Source organism: Oreochromis aureus, linkage group 19 (genome assembly GCF_013358895.1).
Source record: "Oreochromis aureus strain Israel breed Guangdong linkage group 19, ZZ_aureus, whole genome shotgun sequence".
Lineage (NCBI taxonomy): Eukaryota > Metazoa > Chordata > Actinopteri > Cichliformes > Cichlidae > Oreochromis > Oreochromis aureus.
The window spans coordinates 20,611,885-20,632,863 of NC_052960.1; the positions used below are offsets into that span (position 1 = coordinate 20,611,885).

At 39.9% G+C, this 20,979-nt stretch overlaps 1 protein-coding gene across 7 annotated transcripts in view; it reads left to right on the forward strand.

Moving 5' to 3' along the window:
• The first annotated feature begins 707 nt into the window (after positions 1 to 707).
• The window catches only part of ttll5 (tubulin tyrosine ligase-like family, member 5), a 57,703-nt gene continuing 37,431 nt past the window's right edge, over positions 708 to 20,979 (forward strand). For 6 of the 7 annotated variants that reach the window (XM_039603172.1, XM_039603174.1, XM_039603173.1 and 3 more), the window contains exons 1-14: positions 708 to 818; positions 1,422 to 1,555; positions 4,790 to 4,896; positions 5,003 to 5,085; positions 5,848 to 5,954; positions 6,168 to 6,298; positions 6,432 to 6,514; positions 9,033 to 9,102; positions 9,190 to 9,274; positions 10,962 to 11,063; positions 11,177 to 11,268; positions 11,452 to 11,559; positions 18,143 to 18,224; positions 19,432 to 19,493. In XM_039603172.1, coding sequence (XP_039459106.1) covers positions 1,497 to 1,555; positions 4,790 to 4,896; positions 5,003 to 5,085; positions 5,848 to 5,954; positions 6,168 to 6,298; positions 6,432 to 6,514; positions 9,033 to 9,102; positions 9,190 to 9,274; positions 10,962 to 11,063; positions 11,177 to 11,268; positions 11,452 to 11,559; positions 18,143 to 18,224; positions 19,432 to 19,493 — 1,171 coding nt within the window. In that variant the 5' untranslated portion in view covers positions 708 to 818; positions 1,422 to 1,496. Of the gene's footprint in view, positions 819 to 1,133; positions 1,270 to 1,421; positions 1,556 to 4,789; positions 4,897 to 5,002; positions 5,086 to 5,847; positions 5,955 to 6,167; positions 6,299 to 6,431; positions 6,515 to 9,032; positions 9,103 to 9,189; positions 9,275 to 10,961; positions 11,064 to 11,176; positions 11,269 to 11,451; positions 11,560 to 18,142; positions 18,225 to 19,431; positions 19,494 to 20,979 lie in introns of those variants that run through there. The other variant, XM_031730978.2, reaches the window with a different exon arrangement.

The following is a 20,979-nucleotide window of genomic DNA, read 5'->3' on the forward strand; positions in this document are numbered from 1 at the left end:
CGATTTCAGGCGTTAGTGTTCCGCCTATTTTTCCCTCTAACCAATCTACATATAGCAATCCTGTCGCGTGTGGACAGTAAGGTAGACTGCGTCCAAACAAAGAGTAGCTGTAGAGCAAGAGAATTATGCGCAGTGACGTGCCTCTACGAGCAAGGCTTGGCACTTGGCAGCCACCTTTGTAACGTTTCCGGGTACTTATTCCGAATCTAAATCTCAATTAATTTTATTATTAGTGGTAATTGTGAACATGAAAAACTGCATCTATAGAAAGACCTGTGAAATAATGCAAAAGAGGTTCGAATTTTGACTCAACTAATCTACGACTAAACACGGTCTAAAATACGATTTTAACAAGCATTTATCCACTGGAAGTTATATCTATATTATCTCACAATCTTAATTCAATACTGTTTGAAAGCCATGCATTTCTTTTATATAAAAATAGATGTAGATTTGAGGGGTCCCAGTATTTTGGAAAATGCTTTAAAAAAGTAATAAAATATTATAAATGTTATTAAACATTAAGGCACACCAGCTCACTGTGCAGCAACTGAAGCAAACAAATCATATAACAGTATCAAAATATAAAGAACATATGAAGGAAATCACTCTTTGTAATATTTCTACTGAAATGTTTTTTCCTATTTATTTTAAATGTACGGGCAGTTCAAAATTTCGTCACGTGGATCAATATTGTCGCGCGCATGCGCCTTTCTTTGTTGCTATCCACTTGTTGTAGTTACAGGAAGATTAACGGCGATTGCTGGCTCTGGCGATACCAACTAGCTTACTGTTAGCAGCCTCCACAGAAATACAAGGCAAGTTTTTGTGGTCCGGGGTGTAGTGGTTAACTCATTTGCCTTGCATGTGAAAGGTTCCCGGTTCGTGTCCGGGAGGAAACACAAACCCAGCCTCAGAGTGTTATAAGCTAATGTACTCTCAAGTGCTGGTCCCAGCCCAAAGGAAGGGCATCCGCGCTTAATAGTCAAAATACGCGGATCTATTTGCTGTGGCGATCCCTTGGGAAATAAGCGAGCAGGCGAAAGTACCTTCTTTCTGTTGCTGTGTGTATTTGTACGTCATTATAAAAACCTCAGTGGTGTCCAACTAAGCAGACTTTGCGTAGTTGACAACGCATGCAGACATAAAAGTAACGCTTTATTTAGCTATTAGCAGTTTGGTTTTGTCTTAACCATAGACTGTCTATAACGTGTTAAGATGATTTCACTGCCACAGCAGGCAGACTTAGAAAGCAGCAGCTGTTCTCAGGTGAGTGCATGCTAACTGTAATTCACTGTAGGACGATGTTAGTGTTGCAGTCTTCGTGTTAAGCTGTCGTGGAGCAGGGTGTTATTAATATATCGGCGTTTTTATGAGCTCATCTTAGAAGTGACTGTTGTGTTTGCCCTTGGATGTTGCAGATGCCAGGGTAAACACTAGATACTTGGTCCCACGAAGATTTCTCCGGGCAGATCGTCCCCCCCTTTGCAGTGAAAATGCCAGCCGTGATCCGGGATAAAGAGGACTCTGAATCCTCCTTAGAAGACGAGCAAGAGTAAGTACAAGTTGCCAGTTCATATTAATATGTCTGCTGCAGAATAAAGGACAGCCTGTGATCTAAACAGAGTCAAGGTCAGAGGTTATAGAAGCACCTGGGATTATCTACTTTATATCACAAATAAAACAAGCTGCCTCAAATCTGTCTTTTCTCATTTAAAGAAAAAAAGCAACAACTCTCTCAATCAATGCTATTGGTGCCTTGGTTTGAGTATTTTGTCCTTCAAGAGGAGCTACTCTTGCTTGTTTGCAGACACACTGGAGAAGAGTAGGATATTGCTCACAGTCCCTGCAATCCCTGTGGGACTTGGCAAGTCAGTTAACTTCTTAGCCTACTGATCCTCTTGGCATACTGCATAAGATTTCCAAATAATACATCTTGTAATATGACATTATGGTGAACTAAAAGCATTGTTCATTTTCTCTCTCATTGCAAGTTACCAAATCATTTGAAGGTGAAATGTAATCGGTGAGGGATTACAGAAGATGTCCTAAGCTCTGTTTAATCATTTATGTCAAGATACATGCAAACAAAATGACACCGTCAGGTGTCTTTCATTCTGTATAATTGATGACTGTCATTTAGAGAAATGAGTATATAGCCCTCTGCTGTGGATGCACCAGCTGGTCTTTGCTTTCTTGTCTCGGTCTAATAATTCCCTCTTAAGCCGTGCTTAGTCATACCTTTCTGGGTTCCACTGTATCTGCTTTTAGGCTCCATCTCCTAAATTAGTTTGGATTGCTTAGAGTTAGCATTTAACCTTCAGACTACCAACGCTGCATTTATTGACATGGCAGTAATTATGCACTGAGATGCTACAACATGGTTGTTCAAAAATATCTACCACATCTCAGTTCCATTGTAAGAGTAATATTGCAGTAGTTTTTTGTTTTTTTTAACGACTGCTGTCTGCAATATTTTACTTGCACACAAAAAGTCTTGACACCATGAAAGAAGTGTTGACCTTCCTCAAAAACACAAAAGGAAAATCACCATGACTGTGGTAAAAGGACAGTACTGTTTTGGTAGGAAAATGAGAAATAGGTGCAGCGGTTTACTGAAACAGCAAATACACAAGGTAATATAGTATATAAAGCAAAAACAAAGTTTTTACAATTCTAAAGAGCTTGAAAGTCATATTTTGTATGACTGCCTTTGTTCTTCAGCACAGCCTGAACTCTATTAGGCAAGTTCCAGGCATCTTGAAGGACATCCAAAGCTCTTCTTTGGATGCCTTTTGTTCTGTTCTCTGTCAAGATGATCCCACACTGCTTCAATAATGTTGAGGTCCAGGCTCTGGTGAGACCAATCCATGACTGATAGTGTTCCACTGTGGGTTTTTTAATCCAGGTATACTTGTACTGCCTTGGCATTGTATGTGGAATCATTGTCATGCTTAAAAATGAAGCTGTTTGCAATCAGATGCTTTTCAGATAGTATTTTATTGTAGATGAAAATGTGAAACCACTTTTCTTTGTTTATAATTACATAAAAGATCCACAACATCACTGGCTGAAATGTAGCCCCAAACCCTGACAGAGCCTTCAATGTGTTTTACAGATGGCTAAAGACAATTCAAATTCTGGATTCATCACTCCATAAAGCCTGTTGCTGTGCAGTTCTTTTGAATTTTGGCATTTCTCTGTCCTTTCTCCCTGTTTCTCTTTCTTAAGACTGGCTTTTTGACAGCCACCCTTCCACTGAAACCATTGCTAATGAGGGCTTGGTTTAGAGTAGCAGATCAACTGAAGAGCCAGATGCATCTCTCAGGTCGTGTGTCAGATTTTTACTGAAAGCCATGTCCTATTCCTTAATGAACATTTCATCTGCTGTAGATAGTTTTTTAGGCCTGCCACTTCTTTTTTTTCTTATTTAACTTGTCCACTTTCCTTTTTAAGGACACACTGCACATCACGCTACACAAACAGTTCAGCTAATAGCTCTTTGGAAACAACACTGGTTCATGCCCTGAGTTTGTTGCCTTTTAATGCTTGCTTGATTTATCAGTCAGTATTATAGTGAGCAAAATGTAAAGAAATTATGTACCAGTTTTTCTTAAGTTCAATTTAAAATGGACAAAAATAACAGGAGTATGCACAGTTTCACTTCTGGTAAGTAAGGTTGCAGTCTTTGCCTTGCAGTGTATGCGGACCTTCATGCCGCATGAGACGGCTACATAGTATAACATTACAGGCTGACACAAAAGATGCACAGCACACATACAGGTGAATCCATCCATTGGAAACCTACCATGGCCGAAACACAAGTCTACAGCACAGGGCTTAATTTCAACTTTTTATTGAATTTAATAAAAACAGAAATATCATAATCATGAGAATAAATGTTTCACAAAACGCACCCTGCACGTGCTGATAGATGTCTGTCAGATAAGCCGTTCTATTTAAAATAAGATAAGATATACTTCATTTAGCCCATGTGCCAAAACATTAAAGACAACTTATAACAAGTTTAAATAAAGTACAATAATGCAGTAAAAGTGGGACTGGAACCAAAGTGTAATAGAAAGAAATGTCAGTTCCTCTTTGAATTTTACTGTTACAAATATCAACAATGCTTTAAAAGTACTAACATTGCACGATCATACTCAGAGATGATGGTGGTGATGTTAACACATTCTTCTGTATAAGATCTTAACATCTTGTGTGTATACAGGGGTCTCGGTAGTCTCGGTGATGGCTTACGCTCATGATAAACAACAAGCTTAAATACTATCAAAAGACTCCTCTTAACAGTGAGCAACCCAGCCGTGTCAGTGCGATAATCTGCGATATTGTCTCACATACCTGGGTACTTAAGCTAAGGGCAGCAGTTGCTTGCATGCCCCATCTCTTCCCCTTATCAAGGCTGGTCATACCTGATTGAGTTCTGCTCCATCATCATGTCACCTTATCTTATTTTGACCCCCTGATAAGCAGGCTGTATCTGGTACTATGAGACATTCTCGACTTTTACAAGGGCATTTTGAGTACTGTACATGGGTTTGTTATTGCCCGGGACCTCACAAAGCTCTGTGTGGTTCTGCCTCTATCTGCTTGACTGAAATAAACACCACGTCACGAGGCATTCCCGCAGCCTTAGGTAAGATGCCCATATAGATCAGTTCATGTCATCCTGGAAGATTTTGGGCACTGAAATTCACCCCAAAGTGCATCTCTGAAACTTTGCTCCTGTTATTTTTATTAAGTGTCTGTATAATTTGTCACCCACTAGAGACCATCCCTGCATCTCATGGGGCAGCCTTAGCAAGACCATCCCGATTCTCCTCTTTGTCCCTGAAGCTGTTGTTTCAAAAGATGGAAGCATATCTTCTGTTGGAGGTACAGTGCAGAGTAATAAAAATGACATTTTGGGGAGAATAAAAATGTCAATTTGGAGCCTATAAAAGTTCAATGCTAAGAATATCTTGTTGTGCTATTTTCACAGAACGATATAATATGGCCTTCAAGATCGTGCGCACAGAGAGCCGCCTGGTACGAGAAATACTCACCAATCACGGATTCCATGAGGTAATGTTCTCACTTAAATCGTACAACTTTAACAGATAATCTTGTAAAAATACATTGTTTTTTTTTCTTTCTTTTTTTTTGCGGTACATGCAATTGTAGGATACGCTTTACTGTAGGTCTGTTAATCTTCATTTGACTGCTGGTGACAAAGCCCGGGAATGCACCCATGGAAAAAAACAAAATGACCTCAAAAAGCATTTATCTGGTTTCACGAGGGCACACAATCCACGTTATTGCTCTCTCCAAGCAGCTACAATTAATTCCCTTTTTATTTCATTTCAATGCTTCTCGACTCCTGCTAACCCATCATCAAAAGGCAGACGAGTGTCTACCGCAGCCCGGACAGAGCCAAACTTTAATAAGCCTTTATTGCAAACATCTGGCTCTCCACGGGACACAGACAGAACGGCCATGTGAATCCCGCCTCCTAACAAATTGTTGGAAAAAAGCACAAAAAAAGAGATAAAATAAGATGACAGTGATGGAAATCTGTGAGCTGGCCTTCCCTTTTGACATCATGTCAAAAGCGTAGGTCGTACAGTAGTTCGTCGGGTTAGTGATGGAGTAATGGTGGTGGTGCTGGAGTCTGTTTCTTAGATTCAGCCGAGCAATCAAACGTGATGGACGTCAGAATACGATGCTTCTGTTGGTGGCTGGAAACTCTTTTAATGATCCCTTTGCTGGTGTATTTTACTTTTTGTGCGCTAAATCAAAATCATTTCATCTGGCTTGTCTGCTCAGTTCAGTCTTGCTGTTTTTCAGGTTCACCCAAACAGCAATGACTTCAACCTCATGTGGACAGGGTCTCACCTCAAGCCTTACGTACTACGCAGCCTTCAAGACTTCCAGAAGGTCAACCACTTTCCCAGGTATAATAGAGGTTTCAAATATAGAGTGTGTTTCCACTGTTTCCTCTGTTATAAATATCGCCGTATGAGGCAATGTGTTTGTTGGCTTTCGCTTGCAACGTGCGATTTATTTGGGACCGATGCCTTTATGAAGCATGAAGTGAATCATACCGTCAGGCCCAGGGTGTTCTGTAGCCGTTATGTGTTCCTATATTTGTTCTTCCACACGTCCAGATCGCACGAACTGACACGCAAAGACCGTCTCTATAAAAACATCCAGCGAATGCAGCAGACTCATGGCTTCAAAAACTTCCACATTGTTCCTCAGACCTTTGTGCTTCCCGCCGAGTACCAGGAATTCTGCAGTAAGATACCACCCACACATAATCCTGTTCGTCTTAGCAAGGCTATATTTATGACATGTTTACAGTCATTTTAAATGACTTCAATTCTCAGCGTTTCCTGCTTTCCTCTTCTTCTTTTCTTTCTTTTCCTCAGATTGCTTTGCCAAGGACAAAGGCCCGTGGATAATTAAACCAGTAGCATCTTCGAGAGGACGAGGTATCTACTTGGTTAGCAATGTGAGTTTATTTTATTCTTAGACTTCTGTGCCTTTTGATCCTTAAAATGTGAACACTTCACACTTTTCTCTCCTTTCATTTTCCCCTCTCCCCAACCGGTCACACCAGATGGCCACCCTCCCCTGAGTCTGCTGCCACGGCTGCCAAGTGCTTGTTCATAGGAGATAATTGGCTCCCTGGCCTTCTGTCTGTAGTGTTGTAGTGTTTTCCTTAACATTAAATATCTACTGTGGCTTTTACACTGTTTTAAACAGCTCTGAGTCTAATTACATTTTTTAATTCTAAACTTCAGTTGTAAAAACTTTTGGAGGACTTCAGTGATATAATAAAGATAATTTGGCAGAAAAATACTTCCACAAATTCCACCTCGCTGTTCGTTCTTGGAGCTTTGTGGCGTCAAAACTGAGTGGTCAGTGAGGAAAAAAGAAAGCAAATTAGTGGACTTTGTGTTGCAAGTATGCTGCCAATCTAGTGTTTTTGAAAGTTTAAGAGTAAACCTTAACCTTTAAGTAAAGTAATTTTGAATCACAGTTATAATGCAGGAACTCCAGCAACACTTAAGGGAAGAGGAACAACTTTATTGACTGACCAACGCGTTTCGGCTTGTGGCGTTCATCAGGGTCATAGGCCACAAGCCGAAACGTGTTGGTCAGTCAATAAAGTTGTTCTTCTTCCCTTAAGTGTTGCTGGAGTTCCTGCATTGTGAATTGTTTCATCCTCTCCATGCACCTTGGAAGTAGGTGAAGTTGTGCTAGAGATTTTTGTTGTGAATCACAGTTATAGGCATTTTTTCTTTCTTCCTTAATTCCCTGTGTGGTTTAGTCTTGGTATACTTGGTGCTGCTGACCCCCAAGTTTGGAGGATGTCAACTGTTACTTCTTTAGCACCTGTGTTTGAGCTTGGTGTACCTGCACTGGCGTGTGTTTTCAAAGATGGGGAAAGTTATTCCACGTTGCTGTTATGTTGGAAGTCGGATGTTGGAACTCGGGAGTGATGTCACTCAAGAGTTAGTTCATTCTAGTGCTAAAGTTTGAAAAGCGAGAACAAAAACAGGATTTATTTTGATTCTTAACGAGGTAAAGCCATCCAGGTATCACAAGCAATATTGTCTGCTAATCAGGTTGGTGGTTCGATCCTTGGCTCCCCCAGTCTGCATCCAGTCTGCATCCTTTTTTATCGAGTCACAAACATACAATAGTGGCTATGGAGAGTTTACAGTTCTAGTTTTACTACTGTTTACAGTAGTACACTTTACTGCCACCATTGCAGATTGTTAACTGGAGGTTAGTGGGGCTTCTCTGACTTTCTGAATAGGAAATACAAGTTGAACGGGGCATTCGAGATTAAATTTCAGACAGGGGACTCAGAAATTCTGATTTCTGACCTAATCTGGAATGCACAATTTTTCTCCCCAAAATGGCCTTTAAAAAAAAATAATTAAATAGTATTGGCGTATTTGTAAAGTAGCATTTATGAAAGATAAAACAACACTGGACATGATTAACTGAATCTTTCTTTGTTAATGGGGGACCAGCACTGGGAGGGTGCTAGTCCTCCCAGTGCTGGTCCCCCATTTGTACTATTAACTACAAAGCTGTAGCTTTGTAGTTAATAGTAACTACAAAGCTAAAGCCAGCAGAGTTTAAGAATAGGTTAACACGGACTGAGAAACGGGGAGAAGAAAACAGCTAATCTTAATGCCAAGCAAAGCTCAAAACAATAATACTGACTGTCAGTCAGCTCTTCTGTTGTGTGTGTGTGAATAAACCATGTGCAAGCATGAATTCGCATTAAGGGTAAAACCTTAGTGGGAGTTAACTATAAGCACACTGACATAAAAAAGTACCGTGTGAACTCAAACAGTCACTTGGCCAGATGTTATCTAAGTGTGGGGGTTGCACTGATACAGCTGTCTTCGAAGTAAGTATCAACCAGCGTTTCAGACATTAATAAGCTTCGCGGAGTAAATCACACACTTTCAAGGCCCCGGGCTCTTGGAGGAGCTCAACAAGGTTCTCACCCTTGGAAAACATGTGCACGATTCTTCTTCTTCTCAGGCATTTTTATGAAACAGTGGAAAGAATGTCAGAGCGATATTTGGAGAAAAGAAAGAAATACGTTCATCTTTTTTGCTTTGCTTTTTCTCTGAACTGTAGCCAGCGCTGAGGTTACTCCAACTCCCCCCCCCCTTTACCCCATCTCTTCTCAACTTCACCACCTGCAACACATTTCAACCTCATAAATGACCCATCTCCCACCACCAGATTGTGTTTTTATAGGCTGTTATTGAAGCTTGACCCGCTATGACCAGCGTCACCGAAACTTTTCTTCATCTTATTATCCTTTGATGTTTATGGTTCACTGCAGCGTCTCGTCAGCCCAATGAACTTGAGTATTTAATGCAGTTCTATATGAATCACTCGTGGTGTTGTAGCTTTAAACTCGTGATAAAATACTGCCCACATTTTCTTCTATGTTCATCATATCTTCTTTTGTGCGTCCTGCTTCTCATCTGCAGCCAAATCAGATTTCCATGACTGAAAACATTTTGGTGTCTCGGTATATTAATAACCCACTACTCATCGATGGTGAGTTGTTACGGTTATATTTTTGCTATTTTTTGACAGATTTGCACTGAACAATTTTATGACTTAATCTAATTGTTGTTTTTACAGGGTTCAAGTTTGACGTTCGTTTGTACGTGTTGGTAACGTCTTACGATCCTCTCCTCGTCTATGTGTATGAGGAAGGCCTGGCTAGGTGAGTGTTTGTACCTTTGAAATGGTGACTAATACAATAGAAGCTAACTCCTGGTGCTTTTACATAAGAGTTTATGTTGTCTTTTTGGTATCCATCCATCCATACATCTTGCTGTTTATCTGCTTCTAGCTGATAGAGGCGGTAATTTAAACAAATATATAGAGACTTCCCTTTCTCCAGCCACTTGCTCAGCTCTTCTGGGTGGGGATACCGAAGTGTTCCTGATTTAGCTGAGAGACACATTCTTTTCAGTGTGTCCTGGCTCTGCCCCAGGTTCTCCTACTGGTATACCCCAAGACACCTCACTTAGGAGGCACTCACAAGGCTTCTTATTTAGAAGTCACCTTAACTTGATGAGATGATGATCAAAGTCTTCACTTATATTTTTTTGCAACTGAAAAATAACAGTATGTTACGTCTTTGTGATTCAAACAGCTTGTCAAGATCTACAAGTATTTTTAACTTTCACTGCATTTCCACTCTGTGTGGTTTGCTGTTGCTGGCGTCACCACATCACGATGCATTTGATTGAAAAAATTGGCTGTTTAATAATTTCATTGCAGTTTGCACACTTTGCAGAGTCATCCAGTGTGTTGAATTTGACTTTCTAGTTGGACAGTTCTGGCTGCATGGCACAGATAGAACAATAAATCACCATCATCTTCACGTCCACTCACCACATTTTTTACTAAATATAAGTTCTTTCTCTCTGCTACAACCACCAGTTATCAATTTAAAATTCAGTGATGTGAGACTGTCCTTGCCTCTCACTCTGTCAGCCCTGTGAAGGATTAGCCAGCTGTCCTCTTGGCCTCTGACAGTTTGAATAGGCTCCACTAAGATAAATAAGTGGTTGACCAACATGAAACTTCCTGTTTATATGTGTCACGTTACATTTGGTTTTTGTGCCACGTTGCGTGTTGTTAAGGAAAACCTTGTTTATTATTATGGCACTCAGTGTGTACTGTGAGATCCAGCGGGACTGTGAAACACTACATTCATCTTCCTTTAGCACCCACAAGAGGGCATCCTAAACTTTGCAGACTGCCTGTGTGGAGCGTGTGGCTTTGGCCACTTTGAAACAAAGCGCCCTATTGTTTCACTTGTAGGATGTGCTAATCAAATGTTTGCTGATTGTGACATTGTTCAAAGCTCATATCTATCACGACTTTATGTAATTGCGCTCGAGTTATTAGGCCTGGGTGCTCAGAGCAATAATAATTTCTTTAACAAAGAAAAGGCTATTGTCAGACACGGGTGGGTCAGGAGAGGGTTGATGATTTATAGAATGACTGGCTCCTCACCTCGCTCTGATAGAGGTGCGTGCTCATGCTGGAAACACAGTGCCACTTCCCTCTTATTTGCTGGCTTCATTATCAACTGTTTTCAGTAAATCATGGCCGAATCTTGAATCCCACTTTTATCTTCTGACATTCCTTCACATGTGTTGGTATTCAGGTACATGGTGTGTGCCAAAGGAATTCTCATTATTGAACATGTGGCATCCACTCCTCTCAAACACTGCCAGAAACTAATCTCTTTCCCAAGTGCCCTTATTATTTATAGTCAAGTGTCTTATGAATGTGGATGTTACGGCACATGGATATGTAGGGGAATAGTTGGATTACGTAGAAGGATTTTTTTCCCCCTTCTTCCTCTTGTGTAAATAAACCTTGCTCCTTCACAGATTTGCCACAGTTAAGTATGACAGGACTTCAAAGAGCATCAAGAACACATTCATGCACCTCACCAACTACAGTGTGAACAAAAAGAGCAGCGATTATGTCAGGTAAGTCCCCTCAGTGATCAAAATACAACGCGGTGCTGTTACGGGAAGGCTCCCCCTCTGACTCATCCATTTATTACAGCTGGAGTGTTTGAAGCTCATTTCTTTCTTTTCAGTTGCGATGACCCCGAAGTTGAGGATTATGGGAACAAATGGAGTATGAGTGCAGTGCTGAGGTATTTGAAGCAGGAGGGGAAGGACACCACATGTGAGTTAGACCTTCACCTTGTTCTTTTCATTTTTAGTATCCATGCAATGATGACAGAAGTAACTTTTAACTCCTTTGCAGTTCAATTATGAGTTTTATCGAATCATAAAAATAGTGTGTGGAGTGCTTTAATCTGTTTTCTTTTTTTTAATATCTTATTTTGCTTTAATGTTTCTGTCGCAGCGCTGATGAAGCAAGTTGAGGACCTCATTGTCAAAGCTGTACTGAGCGCTGAGCTACAGATCGCCACCGCCTGCAAGACATTTGTTCCTCACAAGACAAACTGCTTTGGTAATCATTTCTTATTCTTCTTAAAACTTTCTTTTTTTCCCCAGCCACAGTTAAAACAACCTAGTCCCCCAAAATATGCTTACACCTGCTACAGCCACTGTGGATTATAGGATCCAGCTGCGTTTCCAAAAGAATTTGCTAAAGTTCTGAAAGGCTAGTCTGAATGTGAAGGCCATCAGCACAAATGTAGCTCCTCAAGAATTTCTTTTGAATGAAATTTGAACTCCGGGGGAAAAAAAAAAAATCTCTCTTTTTGCTCACGGTGCAGAAGCACTCACACATACTTAGTCATACATATTACCACACCCCTCACATTTCTCTTCAGTTTCAGATTCATTGTCCAGCAGCTCTTCCATACTATTTGTCCACTGAACCGTGCTGAAGTTGTAGATATTCATTCCTCAGTGTGGAACCTTCCTGCATGTTTGCTGCCCTCTGACTGGCTGCCGGGTCGTGGACGGCCTGTTGACTGAAGCAGGAATTTGCTTCCTCTCCTCTGTTGCCATTCAGCCTGATTTAGACTGACTGTTTTCTTGGCTAGTCTTGCAGTGGGCTCGTGTGAACTCCATTTTGGAGCCATTACCCATGTTAGTGTTGGCACTAATTGTCTGCGCTCTTTCTTCGTGTCTGGCAGCCTTTCTGAGATTTTGGGTTTGAAAGCGAGTACAGTGGCCTAGCTTCTCTCAGCACCACTGCCTCTTTTTCACTCTCTTTTTTCCCCCCCTTTTCTCTTGCTGTTTCTTCTGCCGCGTTATGTTTATAATTCGCCCTTTCATGCTCACATTCTCCTTCACCTCTCAGACGTTAGAAAAATAAAGGACTCCGCAGTTGTGACAGGCCTCTTAGACGTAATAGTCCTACGATGGGCGGTTGTTTGGGCTGTACTGGGTGCGTATCAGCACAATATAACCATCAGACATTCGCCTGCATAAAGATGCTATCTGCACCCTGAGCATCACTGCAAGGTTGAGAAAACACACATTAACCCAGGGTGTAAAAGGTGACCATGCAGGTATTTACTTACCAAGCCTCAACCTGGCTTTCATACATACCTGAGAGACACTGTAAACAACACGATGACATATTTTTGGAGAGAGGGAGTGAAAAACAAGAATGGAAAAGAGGTTTGCTCCTGTTCTCATTCATTATTTTTGTCAGGTCTGCCTGTATTCTGTTTTTTTTTTTTTGTTTGTTTTGTTTTGTTTTTTTTAATGCATTCACAAAAATGCTCCACAGATGCATGCAAACAGGATATTAGCAACTGAATCTGATCTTGCACCAACCTGTAGACTAGTAAGCATTTTTTCCTGTTTTATATTGTTTTGTACATAGCCTGCTTTGAAACTGAACTAAAGGTGAACAAGTGGTAAGGGGTGTTTACATTAATAGTGCAGAAACCCAAGTCTGCTTCATGTATACAGTAGCTCGTCTGAACAATAACAATTAGGTACTGCACCTTTTGATTAGGACACATAATACTCTGGAGTCTGTTGTGAGCATGGCCATTATCGTACTTCATCTGTATCAGTTTACTGTTGAATTTAGTGCAGTTTTGTTGTCTTAGATGGCCTCAAGCAAGTTAATTACAGCATTCATAGTCTATTTACAGGATTATATTTCCAAAGATAGACAGTAGACCACCCTCATCCTTTCTCTGTTCATCTGTCTCTCCCAGTGTGGTCATGTTGCATGCAAGCTCCCTCTCTCTGTGTATGTGCATACATTATGAACACAGGAACATGTATAAACCAGTATAAACTATGTGTTTTCCAAACATACAAGCTTCAAGCTCTCTAAGCTTCAGGCAGTCCAGTCCGATATCTTTGTGGGCTTCTTTTTCTTGTCCCTGAAATAAAAACCCACCCTAACCACCTGGGAGTCATGTTCACTCAGCCACTGTCAGCTCCTTTGCTTCTCCTCTTTCACTTAACCTTACTATAGTTTCCCACTTCACAGCCACCACTATGCCCAGCCTTCTTCCTAGCATGCCTGTAATAGTAAACAGGTAAAGCGTCAGAATGCATGGCAACAAATGCATGTGTGTTAGCTCAATGAACGCGCTGATAAAAGCAGCCATTGTTTAGACTTTTAATACAGTCTGTTGCTTGTCTGGAAGGGAGCCATGCGAGACCATAAAGCACATTATAATCTTAATTTACTGCAAATTGCTCCCTGCCATTTTAATGTCTATTAATGGCTTTAATACAATGTTTATTGTTTTCCAATTGGATTTCTTCCCTTTGCTTGAATTGCACGGTGTATCTAAATGCACATACTGTAACAAAATCTTTTTATAGCTCCGTAATGTCTCATGTGGGAAGAAATAAAAACAGCAGATTTTTCGTTTTACATTGTAAGGAGTGGGTGTAAGTGTGTGTGTGTGTGTGTGTGAGTGTGTGTCTGTGGAGAGAAAATGCCACCCATGCAGCTCTTTACCGCTGCTGTGTGATTAATGGACAGGGTTTTTTGCTGAGAGATGCTGATTACGAGATGTTTTGACTAAGATCTGATTAGCCAAGCCAAAGGCCTATTTTATTACACACAAAACATTCCACTTACTGGTCCTATGTTTCACTGAACGTCCCTCATTAAGTGCTGAGTGTGGTTGGATCTTCCGTCTGCGAACCACTCTGCCTGTCTTACATTTGTCAGATACTCCCACACTTCACTGCGGCACAGTGTTTGTGTTCCTATGATGACAGTGCAGCTGCTGTGTAACTGAGTCTTTTCGAGAATGATTAATGGTTTTGGGTCCCACTATCACAATAACGCTATAGAGTGTTAACAGCGACTTAATTTGTTGTCCTCGGAGTGTTTTCTCGATTGTGGCTCTGAGGCGTGCCTGTTAAGCTCCTTGCGACAGCAGCGAAACAGTTCAGCGCCATTAATTTATTTCTGAATTTAATTGTCCTTGCTGTGAAAAGAACACACATGAAGGAAATACTTTATGTTGATGTTGTTATTGTGGACCAACAAGCTGCATGGGCAGGGTGGGGGAGATCATTGTTTTTGGGCGTTTGTCTCTTGTGGTGAATTTTCTAGCAGCGCCCATCCAATAACAAAAAAGAAAGCAAACCAAAAAAAAAACCCCCAAAAACTCTTCATCATCCCGTTTCTCTGTCATATTTATTCTCTCCCTCCCTCTTTAATGGGTGTGATGTGGATGTTCGCTGCCTCTCGTCTGCTTGTCTGTGATGCTTGTTGTGGGCTCTCTGTGGGCACATTTAAAAGTGCTCCCCTGGCAGCGGTCGAGCCGCAGAACAAACGTGCCTAACAGTGAGCGCTTCGACAGGCTCACGGGGAAGGAATGGCGTCTGCTCCTAATTGGGGGAAAATTCGTGACACATGGAGCCTGCATGTCGGGGGGGACGGTGAGGTGGTGTAACACCTCCCGTTTTTTTTTTTTTTGTTGTTTTTTTTCTCCCTGTTGTTGTGGTGCCACTGAAGAGGGAGTGTAAGCTAAGCCCTTTTATTCCAGTGCTCTTGTCTATAAGCCTAATGCATAATGCTTTATGATACACACACTCTCTCCCCATCTTCCTATAAAAGTGGATTAAATGGTATAAAGCTAGCAAGTGGAAAATAAAATGCTTTGCTAAGTGAGCACTGCTTAGCAGTGGGGGTCCCGTCCATCCGCAGAAGTTAAAGAAGTTAAAGATGGCAGTGGCAGCTTATGTTGCAGCTCTTGGCTTGTGGGCGTATGGCAGACTCTGCTCATTTCCATCACGAAAATAGTGTTTGCACTTTCACCAATTTGGACCCTATGACACTACCATAAGTTCAGCTCTCAGTGCATGTGATATACAGTGACCCAGTGATATTGTGCTTCCCTGATGTAAAGAAATGTTCTCAAAGTGTGTCCTGACAAATTAAACTTAACAAACTAATTCAAAGGTACAGTAAGTCATTCTTTGTTATTTAATAGAAAAAAGAATGTTGGACTCATTAATATAGATAGATTAATGTGCAACTACATGTTCTAGCAAACTGATACATTCTCATGAACTTAAAGAATGAATCCACTAAAAGTACATAGGAGCAGGTGCCAGTGTGTGGATTTCAACGTGTTGCCCCATCATCTTGAATAAAGTGGCTGAGATGGACATCGATGTTCCGTCTAATCAAATGTTATGTATGTGGTGAGAGGTCAGTCACTGTCTGTTCAGGATATTCTCAACAACTTATAGTATCGCTGTTATTAGACAGAAGTGAGCTTCACTGACTCATCGAGTTCTATCAGACTTCAAACTTTTTCAGCCTTCTCCAGTGTAGATCGATGTGGACACAAAGCATGAGTTCAGCTGAGGTAAACAGAGGACTGACTGCCTATACTCACTACACATGAACAACAGCCAGAGTTGTTTGTCCTACAACAGCCACTATATCTGGGATTATGAATTGAAATAGGACGGGTAATGCCGAGTTCCAGATACCTCAGAACACTCCCAAGTCAGGATCTTCCAGAAAAAACTGTGAGAGACAGGATTTTATTTTGGTTCTTGGCAAGGTAGAGGTATCACTAGAAATACAGCATACTTATTTTTTGCACTTAAAAAACACATTCATGTATCGAGCCTGATCAGTTCTGTGTATGGCTTATTTAGCAGTGGAAGTAAACATTAAAGTGTACTTTTTACTAATTTTTACATTCAGTGTCACCTTCTTGGATTACTAAGTTGGGGTATGTTGATTTGTTCTGACTTTTCAAGTTTCAATCTGAGTTGAATGGAATGTGTCACAAAAAATTTCTGACTGGGAACTTACGACTTATTCAGCAATGCACCATAATAAAAGAGAATTCAGTTGACTGCAATCTGAAATCTATTAACACCTAGTGGAGAGATTTTAAACACTGTTCCTTTAATGTTGAAAATAATTTTATTTACACCAAACAAGAACCCTATACCACAATTTTAGTTCGACATATTTTGTCTGTTTGTCCAGAGCAGATTTGTTTCTTACAAAAACTGCATGGCCGTTGCTTTTCTTTTCAACAGAAACAGTGCATTCATTCAAACACAAATGAGCAGGCAGCTTTACATTGCATGCGGATAGCCTATAAATTACATACACCAAACAGACATGTTTGTATGAGTCATGTTTTCACCATATAACGAAATCCATATAACCTTTTATAAACATATGCTCCCATAACCCATTTATCACTCACAGAAAGGAAATGTAACATCTGTCCTCAGATACAAAATGCATTTCATTCTAAAATGAATTGAAAGTAATAAATGGAGACCTGCATTTTTACCAAAATGAATAAAACTTCTTGACCATTTCTGATGAATATCAAGCAGTTTTACTTGACATCTGCCTCCAGGTTTTTATTTTGTATTTTTTGTTCCAACATCTGCAAGTTATTTAGACATGCTCCAGTGTACATACTATACACATCTCATACAACTCATGGTTTGTTTAATGGTTAACTTCATGAGTTTTTAACTACATACAACATCACATAATTACATTTACTCATCCTTTTAAACTTGATCTGCTCTGTTTTATCAATGTGATACTGAGTGTAAAACCGGGGCCACTGGTTGCTGTCATGCTGGCTTTTGTGTGCTTAACACTGGCATTGACCTGAGATGTTAGAACAAACAGTGCTGCTTACAGCAGCTTTGAAACCTCCAACCACCCAGGCCTATTCTCAACACAGTCTGTTCTTTTGAAGTGCCATTAGAGGGATTTTTTCCTCTGCCTCTTTGGCTGGGCTTCACGCTATCCCTGTAAAATACTGCGGTTTCCCTGCACGCTGCTGCTGGGGCCGATGGGTCGTTGGCTTATTGGGTGACACTCCCCAGAACAGTGTGAGGGCTTTCATATGGCACATAGGGCAACTCTGCCACTGTGAGCCATATATCAGTCAGTGAAACAGGAGAGAAAATTGGAGTGGAGTGGATTAATTTTTACATGGGGAACTGCCTGACCACTTTTTTATTGTGTCACTCAGTGCTCAGCTATAACTGGGGTGAAATATATACTATAATAATATATTGTCTAAGGCTTTCTAATTCCCTAGATTTTGCCACTGTAAGTCATGGTCCCAGTTTAATGTCTGAATTTATTTTCCAAGTTAAACAAGATACTAACTTATGATGGTGCTGGAACTCTTTCTGGTGACCATTAGGGCAGTGTCCTTCTAGGTAATATCTAATGAAACTATGTAAGTTTTAGTTTAACCTTCCCAACCAAAATTATTTGCTGGACAGTTTGTTTTTGATCCACCATCTTGTGTAAGAATCTTCATGAGACATGTGTATATATATGCTTGGTTAAAGCATTTGAGCCAGTCCCTCAGTAGCAGGCATTGGTAAATGTTTCTTTCTTGAATGATTGGGTATATAACATGCGTGTAATCAATAGCAGAAAGTCATAGGCCATGTTGCCAGATGCCACATAATGAGGTTATGACAGAACTCTGGAAGTGCTTCTGGCTTTGATATCCTTCATCCTTTAACTGAGCAAATCTGGGAGAGTTTTTCTTTTTTCTTTTTTTTTAGTAATCCTGTTTCTGCTGACTTCTTTGTCTGCAGTAAAAACCTTTTGATTCATTTTGTGTTTCCCTCTATAGAACTGTATGGTTTTGATGTGCTCATTGACTCCAACCTCAAACCCTGGTTGTTAGAGGTGAACCTTTCTCCCTCCCTAGCCTGGTGAGTGACTCAATTACTGTATTAAATTGTTGTCATTTGTTATTTCAGGAGGATCTCTTTTCCAAAACACACAGTACTGTGCAAAAGTATTGAGACGCCCCTCATTTCTTTATTATAGTTTGCTTCAAAGGAGCCAGCCTTTCTTTTATTATTTTAAAGTGCTCTTGAGCAATAGTTCTCCAGGTTTTCCGAAGGTCTTTCGAAGTTTAATAGACAGAAAATAGTATACTCTAACCAATAAGGGGATTCCCAAAGAGGTATGAGTGGAAAACTTGGTATCTTCTCTAAGCATGGTGTGCAATGTGTCCTTAAAAAGAGTGAGGAAACTGGAGAAGTGGAGGACAAAATAACCTTGGGCTTAAAAAACTACAGCAAATGACTCTAGTGAATCTAGTATCTAAAAGTAAAGTCCTTCAGAAATAGGAAAACAAATTATTCAGTATAGAGCTGATACACAACCTGAGATATGTATCCAGACCTTCACTTGATCCATCTACTGTTCATCAAGGGCTGCATTTCAGCCAGTGGTGTTGGGGATCTTGTCAATGTTGATGGAATAATGAAGGCAGATAAGTACAGTGAGATTTTGATCCACCATGCAATACCCTCGGGAAAGTGAATGATTGGCAACAGCTTCATTTTTCAGCATGACAATGATCCCAAACACACTGCCAGTGTAATAAAAGTATACCTCGATAGAAAAAAACACAATGGAACACCATCAGTCATGGGTTGGCATCCCCAGAGGCCAGACTTCAGGATTATTGAAGCAGAATGAAAGGGGATGGAACAAAAAGTAACAAACATCAAAAGAGACGCTTTGAATGTCCTTTAAGAAGCCTGGAGAACTATTCCTGAAGACTACTTACAGAAATGACACCAAAGCTGCCTAACAGAGTTCAGGCTGTGCTGGAGACTAAACATGGTCATATTGACTTTCAGGCTTGCTAAAATTGGCTAAACGGTTTTAGTTTTATATACTGTATTTATGTCTGCATGTTTTAAGCGATTTCTCATTTTCCTAGCAAAATGTAAAGAAGTAAGAGCAAAAGAAGACTTTTGCTCTGTAGGTGTTTTGTTTTTTTTATCTCAAGGTTATAAAATGTTCCTAATTTCAGTGCCATGTTGAAGGCACTAAACCAATGAGCATCTTAGTCTGACATTATATGACAGTAATATTTTGTTTGTGAAATCTGCTTATTTACAGTGATGCTCCCTTGGATCTAAAGATAAAGGCCAGCATGATTGCAGACATGTTTTCACTTGTGGGTGAGTGCATCCGGCAGGAATGAATCCAGCTTATATTTAATTCCACAGTTTTACACAAGTGGGTGGACTTTATAGAAAATCACTTCATATAAAATCTGCACTTTGAGCTTGATGTAGACTAGCATGGGAAATGCTGGTGAATTAAAGTAGCCTCAGGCCCTGATACCTCACACATTGGTTTATGACTATTAGGCAGCAAGTGCTTAGGCATAGATAAAAGCCCTTGTAAGAATGTGTACATGTATTGGTGAATGGGGCTTGTAGTAAGAAAACACTTGGAGTGCTTAAATAGAAAAGAGCTATATAAGTACCAGTCCACTTACATGTCTGTATCTCCAGTTATATTATCAACCACTAAATAAAAATCAAAGAAGGACAAATCTTGGGAGAATATCAACATTCAAAGTTATGGGGAAAAAGTAAACATTAACAGATGTCAGTTTTTAAAGCTAACAGCTGCATTGCTATATGTCAACAATGTTAAAAGTGGCAATTAAGGGAGCCTTTTTGGAACTTTGTAGGCATGAATCTGACTAAAGTCAAAAAGAATAGTTGTTGTTATAATTCATAATAGTTGTTATAATTCACAACTTGTGACAACAAAACAAGATTATTTTTTTTATTGCATTTTCATATTATCCTAATAAGGACTTATAAATAACTACACATAAAACATGTTAGAGAAATCTGTTTATGTTTTATGTCTTTAAAAGGAAAAAACATATTTTTCAATGTATTGAATGTTTAAATCACCAAATATCGTATCAGTATGAATCTTAAAAATACTATAACGCTGACGTTCCACATCTGCAGTAAGCCATCAATATACAAATCACAATGCAGAATGAAGCTAGATTAACTGTTGAGTAACAAGGATTCAGAGCCTATAAACAAATTTAACTGAAGATTTAGATGTTCTTTAAGGTGAAATTTTGCATTACTCATGCTTAAGCTCTGGATGGAAAAATACTTAAGTACAATTAAGAGATCATTCAGTGAGTATTTATTGCACAAGTATATATTTGGGAAAAAGACATTATTTTGGCGAGGCTAATATGAAATGAAAAGTGCTGCAATTATGCTTTATTTTCTGCGCTAGTGTCACTAAAAGCCATAACTGCTAGTTGGTTCTTTTAACCAGCAGGTTTCAAGTGGAGACAGTCGACTATTGTTTAATGCTTAATGTTTTCCTGCATTCCACGAGTTGAGTTTTGCAAAGTGCCAAAAATAGCTGTATGGCTTCCTAATGGGCGCTCCACTGTTGAAAGAATAAATCGTAGCCTTCATTAATTGACATTAAATGACTTGCAGACAAAAAACGTTAACGTAGGCCTACTTTTTTGTGGTCATTAGGCCTGGCCCAAGGCAGAGATCAACATTGTTTTTTAATGTTTGCAGCAGGGCAAGAGAGATACTCTGTCTCTGTTATGTTTCCTCCCTTCTTAATTATAAATTCTCATGTAGATGAAGACTTCAGATATGAAAC